Raw genomic sequence first — 14,771 nt, forward strand, 5'->3', positions numbered from 1 at the left:
TGGACTTTCCTACTTGGGCTGGCTTTGAACTGTGATCCTTAGATCTCAGCCTCCTTAGTAGTTAGGATTATAGGCATGAGCCACCGGCTCCTGGCATCTGTGAGACTCTTATTTCCACTAAACTACCAAAAAAGCTAGAAGTGTGCTATGTTTCACAATGATAGAGTGCTAGCTTTGAGCAAAAGAATTGCTCAAGGCCAGGCCCTGAGTTCAAGCCCCAGGACCAGGACCAGGACCAAAAAAAAAAAAAAAAGAAAGAAAGAAAAAAAAAAGACTATCTGTGGTAAATTGTACTCTATACTCATACTTACCCCAATTTTTCTCTTTTTTTCGTTACAGACGCTGTATTCAGGTAGTACATAAACTGCTTTGTTACCAGAAGAAGTGTAGAGTTCGCCTGCATTACACCTGGCGGGAGCTCTGGTCAGGTAACTTCTCTCTTGGGTTCATCCTCTTTTGCTATACTTTTAATGAACCTGGGCTGTAGGCAGATTAAAAAGAAACAGTATATATATACATGTATTTACATTGTTGCATGATGCATATTACTATATATTATATATTATGTATTATTATATGATATTCCAGTTTCCCTTTTTCTCCAAGTCCTTCTTCTATCTTATATTTTTGATATTTCCATATAGAAATAATCAAAACTTTCTTTTTTTTTGGTTGGTCGTGGAGCTTGAACTCTGATCCTGGGCACTGTCCATCAGCTCCTCAGCTTAAGGCTAGAATTCTACCACTTGAGCCACAGGGCCACTTCTGGTTTTCTGGTGGTTAGTTGGAGATAAGCGTGTCATGGAGTTTCCTGCCCAGACTGGCTTTGAACTAGGATAGTCATATCTCAGCCTCCTGAGTAGCTAGGATTACAGGCATGAGCACCTGGCTTAACCGAAACTTTCTTGAACCAACGATTCTTTCGTGTAAGAGTGAGGTAAGAGTAGCCAGTACCAACTCGGATTCTTTCTTGGTTCCATTTGGTAGCAGCATGTGGATACAGGGAAGCTTCTGTATGTTTCAGGAGTGATATCCTAGGGAGAGAGGATAGGAAAGGGGGCAGAAAGATGGGGGGAATCCTGTTCTTTGGGTTACATCTGGCATTATTATTGTTTACAGACAGTGTGGATTGCACCACTCCCCCTGTGCCAGAGACCAAACAGCAAATTATAGTGTTTACTTTTGTCTTTATATCTATTTGGTTAAAGACATTGCCACCCCTGCAGGCGGGAAGTAGCTCTTCTCTAAGGCTACAATTTATACTGGTTTGCCATCCTTTCCTTTTGTGTAACTAAATTGGAGGTTTCAGGGAAACAGAAGAGACATGTTTTCTGAGGCAGTAGCTTGCTGATAGGTCCTGTGGCTTTTGTGACCTGATGGTATAATAGTCTTCTCCAGATCATTACAGTGATGAATGGTTGCCCTTCCCATGAGAGATTTTCTCTGTATTCTCAGCAGAGGGGAGGGTGTGCTAGTGTCAGAGTCTTTATAAGAAACAGGCCAGTAACCCAGCCCCCTTCCATAGAATTCATCTCACTTGTTGTGACACATGGTTTCCTCCCAGCCTAATTTGGCTTACTAAATTTAGTCCTCTATAATGGGAAGTAGAGATCTTTAATTAATGGATTAGCAAGTTTTTCTCGGTTACTGCCTATAGTGGTGAAAGGGGAGTAGGAGAATCACACTAATTGGCAATAGTGACATTTTGGTATTTTAGAAGAGAAAAGAATGGTTGTGTGAGAATTGGGGGAATGTCAGAAGAGCTGAAGAGAAATTGAAAGAGACTGAAATGACTAGAGTTAGTTTTCTAGGTAGTAATAATCCTTTAAACATAAAGGGCTCCAATTAATGCCTATGGGTAGCAGTATGATTGTTCAGTTTTAAAAGCCTAGAAGAAAGTAAAAAGATTAGAAACATGGCCCAAGAGGTAGAACACTTGCCCTAGGAAGCACAATCCCCAGCAGCAGGAAAGGTCAAGTGATAGAGAAAGTGAAAAAGATGCAAATCCATTTTGAGTATAGTTATAGGATCTAAGTACAGTGATCTATGTCTATAACAGAGGTAAACTTACACCTTGTAGTATTGAACAATCAGTTATGGTTGTAATTGCTTTTATCTGCTACTTCTGATTCCTTTTATTTTTAATTTTTTTTTGCCATTCCTGGGGCTTGAACTCAGAGCAAGGGCACTGTCCCTGAGGTTTTTTTTGCTCAAGGCTAACACTCTACTACTTGAGCCACAGCACCACTTCCAGCTTTTTCTGTTTATGTGGTACTGAAGAATTGAACCCAAGGCTTCATGCATATTAGGCAAGCACTCTACCACTAAGCCACATTCCCAGCCCTGGTTTTTTGTTTTTTGCTTTCTCTCTTTTGTTCTGTTTTTCTTTCCTCTTTTTCCTGAGCATTCTAACACTGGCCCTGTGATCTTGCTGGCTTTGCCTTTTGTTCCCTCATCCTCATTTTTTGTTCTCTGTCCTTTGCCCATTGTCTTTTCCACATTGCCCTCTATCTCCTATATATAGGTCAGAAACTGTAATGCATTGTTATAATTTTTGTGAAAACAGATAAGAAAATTTAAAATATCCTTTTAAAGTAATTTTGGTGGTGCTAGTTTCATAACTGCTATATATGCATTCTGTTACTCAGGCTGTGTTTCTAGTCTGTTTTGCTGTGGTTATTTATTTTTTGCCAGTATTGGGACTTGAACTCAAGTCCTCATACTTTCCCTTAGCTTTTTCTGCTCAAGGAAGGTGCTGTGCAACCTGAGTCACACCTCTACTTTAAGCTTTTTGCAGGTTAACTGGAGATAAGAATCTTAGGGACTTTTCTTCCCAGATTAGCTTCAAACCATGATCTCAGTCTCCTGAGTAGCTAAGATTACATGAGTGAGCCACTAGTACCTAGCTGCTCTGGTTATTTTTGAAATAGGGTCTTGATTTTTGCCCATGCTATCCTACACTGGGCTCCTCCTATTTATGCTTTCCATCATAGCTAGGATTACAGGTGTGATCCCCCAGCTCTGTTTATTTTTTCTGATTCATTTTAAAATTTTGGCTACTAATTTCTGTTTTTTTGTTTTTTGTTTTGCCAGTCGTGGGGCCTGAACTCTGGGCCTGGGCGCTGTCCCTCAGCTCTTCAGCTCAAGGCTAGCCACACTTGAGCCACAGTGCCACTTCTGACTTTTTCTGCTTATGTGGTGTTGAGGAATTGAACCCAGGGCCTCATGCATGCAAGGCAAGCGTTCTACCACTGAGCCACCTTCCCAGCCCCTTGGCTACTAATTTCTGAAGAAGACCATTCATTATTATATGTTTGTTTCTTGATTTTATTTATATCTTTAGAGCTTTCTATCCTGTTTGGTCTTGTAATCATGCCTTGTTTCAGGACTGATTGGTTAGTGTTTTAAGGGCCTTAATGGGTTAAGAACAGGTATAGGCCATGTGCCCGTGGCTCATGCTTCTAATCCTAGCTACTCAGGAGGCTGAGATTTGAGGATTGTGATTGGAAACATGCCTGGGCAGGACAGTTCATGAGGCTCATCTCCAATTAACCACCAAAAGGCGGGAGGTAGGGCCCAAGTGGTAGAATACTATGCTTGAATAAAAAAGCTCAGGGACACTGCCCGGGCCCTCAGTTTAAAGTGCCAGGACTGGTGAGAACATGTGTGCGCACATGTGCATGTGTGCGTGCTCTCTCTCTCTCTCTCTCTCTCTCACACACACACACACACACACACACACACACACACACACACACACACACACACACACACACACAACAAGGAGTCATTGTACGTGCCATTAATGAATTTTTTTTTATTTTTTAAAAAATTGTGAAAATACCGTACAGAGGGGTTACAATTACATGAGCAAGGTAATGAGTACATTTCTTATCAAGCATTGTTGCCTCCTCCTTTGTTTTTTCTTCTCTTCCCAGAGGGCCCCCCCCCCCGCCCCCCCCCACCATTAATGAATTTTTAATGACTGCTTGTTCCTGAGCAGTATTTGTAGTAGTATTCGATGTTAAGTGAGGTTAGCGCCTTTTTATTTTCTTTTATTATTGTTATTATTTTGTTGTTGTGAAATTACCGTACAGAGGGGTTGCAATAACATGGGCAAAGGTAATGAGTGCATTTCTTATCACGCATTGTTGCTTCCTCCTTTGTTTCCCCTTCCCATCCCTTCCCATCTCCGCCCCCCCAAAGTTGTAAAGTTCATTTTTCGATATAAAATCTTGTACATCTCATTGTTGCAATGGGTCTACCTGTATCCCTATTTAAACAATTTGTTTTTTCCCTTCCCCTCCACAAATTATACCAACATCAAATACAGTGAAAAACAGGGGTTATACCATGGGGGAGGGACATACAAAACAAAGAAATATCTTATAAATACGTTAGAAACACTAGCAAGAAAGAAAAAAAAATTTGAGTCCTTATCTTGGGGTTCATTTCACCTAACATCAACTTATCTGACCATTTCTGCTTGTCTCAGACATATACTAGTTATTGCAAATAAGGGAAACCATGGGACCTATATTTCTTTGGGCCTGGCTTACTTCACTTAATATAATTTTTTCCAAGTCTTTCCATTTCCTAACAAATGGGGCAATGTTATTCTTTCTGGTGGAGGGATAGAATTCCATTGTGTATATATGCCACATTTTCTTGAGGGGCATCTGGGTAGATTCCATCTCTTAGCTATGGTAAATAATGCTGCAATAAACATAGTTGTGCTGGTAGCTTTAGCATGGTCTTGTTTGTGATCATTTGGGTAAATGCCCAAAAGAGGGATTGCTGGGTCATAGGGTAGCTCTATGTGGGGAGTCTTGAGGAATCTCCATACTACTTTCCAAAGTGGTTGAACAAGTTTACACTCCTACCAACAATGCAGTAAGGTTCCCTTCTGTCCACATCCCCTCCAGCATCTGTTGTTATTAGAGTTCTTGATTATAGCCATTCTAACTGGGGTGAGGTGGGATCTCAATGTTGTTTTGATTTGCATTTCTTTTATGGCTAGGGAGGATGAGCATTTCTTCATATGTTGATTGGCCATCCTTCTTTTCTCTTCATAGAAGTTTCTCTTTAAGTCTTTAGCCCACTTATTTATTGGGCAGCTGTTTCTTTGAGGATTTGTTGTTGGGGATTTAATTTTTTGAGTTCCAGGTATATTTTAGATATGAGACCCTTGTCCGTTGTATGGCTAGTGAAGATCTTCACCCAATCCGTTGGCTTTCTATTGATCTTGCTAGCTATGTCCTTTGCCATGCAGAAGCTCTGCAATTTCATGCAATCCCATTAGCTCCTTTTTCTTTATAGACAAAGTGAGCTGCCCTGGAATCCTGATTTTGTGTGTTCATCCATAGAATATACAGTGTGATGAAGAGCAGTAAGTGTTAAGGAAAGCTGCAAAATACAATACTATATCTAGTGCAGTTAGAGCCCATAATAATGTGTAATATTACATTCAGTGAACACAAGTATGGTTATGGTGGATCCACCCACTCTTTGGCTGGTACTACCCCTCATATGTTGAAATACTCATATTTTCACTGTTTCTTTGCCTTCTAGACTTATGGATTTGAAGGAGGTGTGTGAAACTTACTATGACAAATATACTTAAGTAGATATATGCTTGCCTGTAATGTGCTGCAAATTGTAATTGAATTTTATTTATAAATAAGACTGTATGGAATGTATGGTTAGATTTGATGCACAGAATACCTTGGGTTTCTATGAACCCATCAGCTACGGTCCATATGTCCTTATTATTTGGAATATGGGTATTTCGTAGTACTATACTGTGAGTACTGATTTTTATTCCTTTGTTGTTTTGACTACAGTTGCTTTTTGTTATTGGAAGGATTACGATACGAGAGGTCTCACAATTTTTTATAATGAATTCCCAGGTCTATGGTAGAGGAGAATCTCAGTATATTAGTAGGGTTCAGTCCTGCCCAGTATGCTTTTTCTATTGTTGGTTGTACATATACAATACTCATGTATTCTCTGCTGCCATCCATTTATAAGATACCTGTCACAAGGTATTTGAGTGGGGAATTACATTTAGGCTAACTTCATCTAGAATATGGGAAAGAAGATGTCTGTTTTGTTTGCAAATATGCAAACAAATATGATATACAGTCATTTTTCACTAAGTTATAGAAAGTTTAGAAGCTGTCCTTTGACCTATAGACTTGTCTAGAGCTTGTACTACTCTGAATAAGCTTAGGTCCTAAAACTCTCCTATGATTAAGGCAAAAGCTGGGTATGAAAATGAGATGCTATACCACTTCTAGGCATCTACCCTGAACAACAGGAACCAATATACAAGGACACGTGCACCTCCATGTTTATTGCAGCACTGTTCGCAATAGCTAGGATATGGAAACAACCTAGGTGCCCCACCACAGATGAATGGATCCAAAAATTGTGGTATCTATACACAATGGAATATTATGCAGCCATTAGAAATGACAAAATAATGGCATTTGCAGGGAAATGGATGGAGCTAGAAGGAATCATGTTGAGCGAGGTAAGCCAAGAACGAAGAGACAAACGGTACATGGTCTCCCTGATAAGTGGATGCTAAATCCAAAAGGTTAGGTGATACGACAAAACTAACAGGACTTAAGAAACAAAGAACTCCCGCTCATCTGGTTGAACCACTACTAAATATCCTCATGCTGCTGATCACAAATATGGTATATAACATGTGAACACTGTTATATATTACAGACTGTGGTAGACAATTTGCTCCAGGGAAGTTAGAATGAACTTGTGACTTTGAAATTATGTAATCATTTAATCACAATCAAAAAAAAAAAAAAAAGAACCTCGGGGAAGGGAGGGAGGGAGGGGATGGTAGGGGGAAAACAATGGAGGGGGTAACAATGTTCAAGAGGAAGTGTACTCATAACCTCACTCATGTAACTGTAACCCTCTGTATAGTAGCTTTACAATAAAAAAAAAAAAAAAAAAAAGAAAATGAGATGCTAGTGAGAGAGTTCTTTTGCATTTGAGAATAGAATAAAAGTTGTGCTCTTCTTGTCCAGAAAAAATGTGGTTTTTTTTGCCTGTACTTGCATATATGTATTTTGCATATAATTTTAGAAAGTTCCTGGACTCTTTGAAACCTATCCATGATCCTATGTGAAAAAAACCATGGCCTAATTTTATGCTCCAATTAATTTTATTCCCACAGAACATCTTAGTATCTAGTTAACTATTTTTTCTTTACTCAGTGATTATATTGAATTTCTACTGGAGGCTTTAGCTTAGCAATCTCCGCCTTGAACTTCTTGAGGCTACAGATCATTTTGTTTGCTATGTCTAATTTCCTGTGTGTTCTTGTACATTTTGGGCCTATATTTTAGTTTATCACATTATTTTGCTGTGCTTGCATGTTGTATAATGACTTGTTTAAATATCTATTCTCCTTCTAAAAATATTACTAGCAGACAGGACCTGTGTTTTAATCATTGTTTTATCCCCAGCAGACTACCTGACTTTATTAAAAAGAGGCAGAAAATATTTGTATGTAGAATTTCTGTTAATAATAAGTCAACATTCTCTCAGACCAGCACAATGTTGCTATTGGGCCTTAATAATAATAATAGTAATAGTAGTAATAATAATAAATAGAACCCAACAGGATGATTGTTTTATATTTCTCATGAGCTGACTTCTTCATCATTGATAGGGTTAGACATTCAATTTAGGATTTTTTTGTTTTGTTTATTTTGTTTTGTTTGTTTTCCCTTTGGCTGGTCATGGGCCTTGAACTCAGGACCCTGGGCACTGTTCCTGAGCTTTATTTCTCTTTTTTTTTTTCTTTTTGCTCAAGATTAGTGCTCTCTCTACCACATGACACAGCTTCTCATCTGGCTTTTTGGTGGTTAATTGGAGATAAGAGACTCATGTACTTTCCTGCCTGAGGTGACTTTGAACTTTGGTCCTCAGATCTCAGCCCTCCTGAGCAGCTAGAATTACAGGTGTGAGCCATCTGCACCTGGTCCAACTTTGTTTTATAGAATTGTTGATATGAAAGGAAGTAGTAGGTAATTTCTCTTTCCTTTGTCTCTTTTTTCCTTATGCACAGATGCATGGATTGTGTGTGTGTGTGTGTGTGTGCGTGTGTGTGTGCATGTGCGTGTGTGTGCGTGCTGTTCCCTGAAGCTTGAACTTAGGGCCTGAACATTGTCCACGAGCTATTTTTGCTCAAGGTGAGCCACAGCTCTACTTCTGACTTTTTTGGTAGCTAATTGGAGTCACTTGGGCATTTCTGTTCTGGCTGGCTCTGAACCATCATCCTCAGATCTCAGTCTCCTGAGTAACTGGGATTGCAGGTGTGAACCACTGGTGCTGGCCTGGATTTGCTTTTGAGCAAATGAAAAGGGAAACTTTGATGTTTTCTTAGTTATTGACCAAAGAATGAGTTGAATGTTTTGAGAGGAGCCTCATAGAGTCATCTTTTACTTTCAGAAAGGCACTGAGGGCTGGGAATGTGGCTTAGTGGTTGAGTGCTTGCTTAGCATGTATGAAGTCCTGGATTCCATTCCTCACTACTACATGAACAGAAAAAGCCAAAAGTGGTGCTGTGATTCAAGTAGTAGAACACCAGCCTTGAGCACAGAGAAGCTCGACAGTGCTCAGGCCCTGAGTTCAAGCTCCAGGACTGGGAGAAAAAAAAGGAAAAAAAAGAAAGGGATTGAGGAGTTGCCTGTATTTGAATAGTATAACTTTCTACAATCTGATTTAAAGGCAGACTAATGCTGGCATTTTTTTTTTTTTTTTTGTCGGTCGTGGGGCTTGAACTCTGGGCCTGAGCGCTGTCCCTCAGCTCTTCAGCTCAAGGCGAGCACTCTACCACTTGAGCTACAGCACCACTTCTGGTTTTCTAGTGGTTTATTGGAGATAGGAGTCTCACGGTCTTTCCTGCCCGGGCTGGCTTTGAACCGCGATCCTCAGATCTCAGCCTCCTGAGTAGCTAGGATTACAGGCGTGAGCCACCAGTGCCCGGCTATGCTGGCATTTTTATTTCACATTTGTCTGTGGATCACTTTCCTTCTTACCCTTTCACTCTACCATATCCCTGGGTTTGGAGGAAGGGAGTAGAAATACAGAAGGTAAAATGACTTGCTAAGGATCATAGAACGAGACCATATCCCTTTCACTCTACCATATCCCTGGGTTTTGGGGAAGGGAGTAGAAATACAGAAGGTAAAATGACTTGCTAAGGATCATAGAACTAGACACTAAACAGAGTCATGATTAGAATTTAGAGAGTTCCCTCTTTGCTCAGATGCAGATCACTAGACAACATTTGCCTCCCTGCAGGAAGGAAGGTCCCTAAAGTCCCCCCCCAAACAATCTGTTCAGCTTCACTGTGTTAAACAGCATCCAAAGCATTCTTAGATTTGTGGAAAAGGGGGAAATTGTATATGGCCTGACCTTTTAGAGACCCACTGGGAAAAGTGAAAAACCTAGAGAATGTCACAGTTTTGTAGCTCCAGCTGGTTCCCTCATTACTAACAGAAGCCTATGCTTTCATGGCTAGGTACACCTTGAGGCTGGGAATTGAGAGCCTTTTGTTGGAAACTTGTTATATAGGATTGAATTTTTTCAAGAGAAAGATAAATTGAGCCATAGATTTATATGGTAATTTTTGTGTAGTGGTTTGGTGGTATGTCGTAAACTTTGAACTCAGTTATCTACTTCTTTTATTTTAGTTTCTTTTTTCAACTTTTAATTTTGATGTAATTATAGACTTATGGGAAGTTGGAAAAATAGTAGTAGAGTTTTATGTACACTTTATCCAGCCTTTCCCAAGGGTAACATCTATAATGTAATACTGTTACTTTTGTTTTGAAGGTAGGAAAAAAACAGAGCAGTAAAATGCTAGGGTAGATGTGAAATGAAACTTTGGAAGCTGCTATTGGTATCTTGTTTTTATTTACTTTGTATTTATTTTGTGCCAATACTGGGACTTGAACTCAGGGCCTCAAGTCTAGTTCTTCCTAGACTTGTTTTTCTACCACTTGAGCCACAGATTCACGTCTGATTTTATTTTATTTTTTTTGGTAGTTTGTTGGGGATGAGAGTCCTACAGACTTTCTTGCTCAGGCTGGCTTCGTGCCATGATCCTCAGCTCTCAGCCTAGCTGGAATTACAAGTGTGAGCCACCAGTGCCCAGCTACTCTGGCATTTTTGCTGGTTATTTGGTGATGGAGTCTTGCCAGCTTTTCAGCTTCGGCTGGCTTTCAACATTCTGCCTCCAGGTTTCAGAGTCCTGAGTAATAGGATTATAGATATGAGCCACCAGTGCCTGGTGGGTTTTTCTAAAATGCCGTTTAAAATTGTCTTCCTTCCTTCCTTCCTTCCTTCCTTCCTTCCTTCCTTCCTTCCTTCCTTCCTTCCTTCCTTTCTTCCTTCCTTCCTTCCTCCCTTTTTCCTTCTTTCCTTCCTCCCTCCCTCCCTCCTTCCCTTCCCTTAGCTTTTTCATTTAAGGCTGGTGCTCTACCACTAGAGCGAAAGCTCCACTTCCAGATTTTTTTTTCAAATTTTTTATTGTGATTAAGTGGTTACATAATTTCCCAAATTTCACAGTATTGTAAGATAGTGAAGCTTAGTTAAAGTCACAAACACATTCTAACTTTCATAGGACAAATTGTCTATCATGGTCTATAATATTTATGAGTTCTATTTATGAGTTCTTTGTGATACAGTTATTTCTTCCACATTGGGTGATATGTACATTTCTTTTGTTTTGCATAGCATCAGCTGTTCCCTCTTTCCCACCTGTTCGCTCCCTCCCATTGCTGCCATTGAGTTGCTTAGTTCATTTTGGTCAATGTCCAGTGCAGTTGATAGGTCCTGCTGTTGTATGTTTTTCCCTGATTTCCCTCTAGTTCTGTGTCATCCTCCTGGTTTCCCTCCGGTGTACACATATATACCATACGTGTGACCAGCAGCATGGGGGTTATTTAGTAGTGATTCGACCAGATGAGTGGAAGTCCTTTGTTTCTTAAGTCTTGTTATTTTTGTCGTCAGATTTTTGATGGTTAATTGGAGTCTCATGGACTTTCCTGCATGGACTGGCTTCATTGATTGTCAAATATCTGCTTCTTGAGTAGCTAGGATTAAAGGTGTAAGCCACTGGTGCCCAACTTCCTTATTTCTCATTTTCTCTGATTTAGGGAAATAACTGTAAGATTATATTCCAAGGCTTGATATGACTGATTAAATTTAGTTTCTATGTGCAAAAAGATAGGCTTCTTTCCTCTATAGGTAATCAGTGCCTTCAAAGTTAGAATGTTCTAATACAAGAGTATTAGAAGGTATCAATCTAGTTTTATAATTTAGTTATGAAAGATTCTGTATAACACTATAGAAAACTTAAGGACTGAAAAAGAATGCCAGAAAGTTTTTTTTCCCCTTCAGATACTACATTTAGATAAATCCCAAATTTATACTATTTTGAATCTTTTTTTCATTTCCTTGGAAACTTGGCAGAAGCATAAGATAAGAATTTCTAACGGGCTAAGCCTGTTAGAGGAAAAAGAGATTCCCACATAAAAGCCCCTAAAAGAGTGAGAAAATTGCTCTTTTGTTCCTTTCTCTATATATGCAAGTTATTTTCTATCTAGAGAATCATCAACTCTTTTAGGCCTATCAGCATCTTGACAAGTTAAGGGGACAGGACAAAGAGTAGCTATGCTCTGCTTGTTCTATTTGTAAACTGGTTTGATAAGCTATCATCCTTTCTTGGATCTTGAATGAATAGGACAGGTTTGTCACTTGTCTCCCCTTAATTTTCTAGAAAGTAAATGACTGATGTAGATCTGGTATGTTCCATTACTTCATAATGGGTCTTTTTGGCTATCACTTATACAATGTTAGAAAAAAGAAGCAGGTGGTTTAGGATCCTAGAAGAAGGCAGTGACTTAGCATGTTTAGTTATAGAAAGGTGCAGAGGGATCCTACATTTCCCAAAGTCTAGGGTCTGTAAGGGTTTATGTAAAAGGTAATTTTCATAATAAAGAGGGGAAACAGATAGTTTTTAGCAGATTCACATTAACAGCAACCAAAATGGTAAGTATGACACCTGACTTCCATTTAAAGAAACGAATTGTTATATTTTCTGGGTCATCTAATGGCACGCAGGCTGTTGACATACTGACTTATGTGGTCTGTTTAACTTCAAGATGCTCAGAGCACATAACCAAACCATTTTATTTATTTATTTATTCTGTAGGATTCTACTGGCCTCTGTGTGTCAGTAAGATGCTCATTTAGGTTTGTAGCTAGCAGATCCCTGTATTCTGAGAAGTCATCTGATATGGTTTTAAATTATTCTACTGGTAGGTATTGTCTTCTTAGTCCTTCCTAATCACTACTCTGTTGATTGGCTATGAACCTGCTCATTGCTGGTGATATTCCTCAGTAATTGGTGATTTTGTCCAGAGATGCTGTCCAGAGATGCTGGTTTTGGTGGCATTAGCTTATTATACTAGTGCTATTTCCAGCTTTTCCTTAAAGTTCCTTGATATCTCTCCTAAGCAGATGAGATGCTAATACTTCTATCAGTCACTTCTATCATTATCCATCTCCCTTAAGGAAAAGGCTTTGATTGGGCTTGGTGGTACCCTATTCTAGCTCAATATCAGGTCACTAAATTAGGGCTTCCTAAGTCTTGTCTTTGCCTCTTCTCCTGCTCTTTATTGTATCTAAAAGCTACTCAGACAGCTCTCTGACCTGATTCTTTAGAGATATGTATTTGTGCTCTGCTGGAATCTCTGTCTCCTTCTTGTTTTTAATCTTATTTAAATGTTATTCACTTGGTTTCATAATTAAGCCTCTCTCTCCTCTGACTCTCTGAGGTAGGCATCTGAGCTACCACTTAATTGTGCCTTCCTGTGGTTGGCTTGTTCCTATCTGCACCTAGTTTACCTTGACGTGGGAGACAGGGTTTAGTTCTGTAGAGGCTCCCATATCCATTATTCACTCTACTCCTACCTGGCAACACAAATTGCTACTATCTTCCTTCCCTCCCCCTGTATAAAAGCAGAATAGAAAGAAATCTGGTGAAGTCTCATTGTGTAGGGTACATTAATGCTAGGAACAGCTCAGCAAATAAAGTTCTTTATGAGGTGATGGGAACTTGTGTAAGGTGTCAAGATTCTCAGGGTATGGTACTTTGCTCTTCCTATTTGACAATTAGGTTGCTTTTTCTATTTCTGGTCACTTACTTGGGACTTAAGGAATCAACAAAGATACCTGGTCTTATTCATCTTCTCAGAATCTGGACATACACATTATCCTTTATTCTACCTGCATCTGTATACAGAGAAGTCTGAATTTCTACATACTGCTGTCATATTGTTTCACTAGTTATGATACACATGACTTTCCAAAAAAGTAAAGAAACAAATAGACTGAAGGTAAGTATGAGGCTGATGGTCTCTAGTGTAGATCTAGTTGGCCTCCTGTATAAAGTTTAAAAAAGCAGTGGTTGGAACCAATTTGCAGTTCCTAGAAAGAAGCCCAGAAACTGTTTCTAGGGGCCTGGAAATAGAGGAGTGGAGAGGAAAGGAGAGGAGAGGACAGGAGAAGAAGAGGGAGAGGGAGGAGGAGGGGATGGGGGAGAGGAAGAAGGAGAGGAGAAAATTTTAGTCTAGGTAAGTGTTGGTAACAGTGTAATGGCATATAGGACACTACGTAGTTCATTTAATGAGTGTAAAGTCTTGAAGTGATGAAAGAGAAAAGCATTGTTGCATAGGATATTTGGTCCATTCTTTTTTGTTTGTTTGTTTATTGTGAAAATATACAGATAGATCACAATTACATGGGCAAGGTAATGAGTACATTTCTTTTTTTGTGTGTGGTATAAATTTATTAAATTAAATCATGGAAATAAGATCACAGGGCAGGATGTTCTTTTTCCATCAGGGTAGTGTCCTGAAGAAGAGCACTCACTTGCTAGCAAAGGCCATAATCTGTTCTTTGAGAGGAGACACTGCATTCGTGGCCTGTAAGCCCCAGGTCCTGAGCAGCACCAATGGTATGGCACTGGTAGAGTAGAGCCTCTTTAGGAAGTCTGTAGCAGCCAAAAGAGCAGTGTGTTTTAAGGTTCCTGTTAGCTGGGTGTTGGTGACTCTCACCTGTAATCCTAGCTACTCAGGATGCTGAGATATGAGGATGGTGGTTCAAAGCCAGCCCGGGCAGGAAAGTCCATGAGACTCTTATCTTCAATTAACCACCAACACTGCCTTGAGCTGAAGAGCTCAGGGACAAGGCCCAGGCCCCCAGAGTTCAAGCCCCTTTACCGACAAAAAAAAAAAAAAAAAAAAGCTGCCTGTTAAAACAGTAGTTGAGGATGTAGCTCAGTGCTAAAACACTTGTCAAGCATATATGAGACCTTGAGTTTAATCCCCAGCACTGCAAACAAAAAATAAAAGTAAAATAAAATCCTATAGATAATCACTTTTTCCAGAGGTATTTTAGTAGTAGGGGAGTGGTATCTGACTTGAATTATCAGAAGTAGCACACAGGTCTCTGCAGTACTGACTCTCAGAGCATCATAGAGCTTGACTCTCCTCTATGCTTGCCTCTGCTAATGTCTGGACACAGGTTGCCTCTTGGTCTGTGTCAGAAATTACTCTTTTCCTCCCCTCATATATATCACTTTGCCATCCCTGACTCTGAATCCCAGAGATCAAGACTGGCTGTAGTTCTAGCACAGGAGCAATAAATCATCACTCTTTCATCCT

At 39.6% G+C, this 14,771-nt stretch overlaps 1 protein-coding gene across 2 annotated transcripts in view; it reads left to right on the forward strand.

The window, feature by feature from the left end:
* The window catches only part of Armh3 (armadillo like helical domain containing 3), a 193,698-nt gene that overhangs the window by 90,403 nt on the left and 88,524 nt on the right, over positions 1 to 14,771 (forward strand). For both annotated transcript variants that reach the window (XM_042689297.1, XM_042689298.1), the window contains one exon: positions 340 to 428. In XM_042689297.1, coding sequence (XP_042545231.1) covers positions 340 to 428 — 89 coding nt within the window. The remainder of the gene's footprint in view (positions 1 to 339; positions 429 to 14,771) is intronic.

This window comes from Dipodomys spectabilis, unplaced genomic scaffold (assembly GCF_019054845.1).
Source record: "Dipodomys spectabilis isolate Male_0828 unplaced genomic scaffold, ASM1905484v1 ptg000125l, whole genome shotgun sequence".
Lineage (NCBI taxonomy): Eukaryota > Metazoa > Chordata > Mammalia > Rodentia > Heteromyidae > Dipodomys > Dipodomys spectabilis.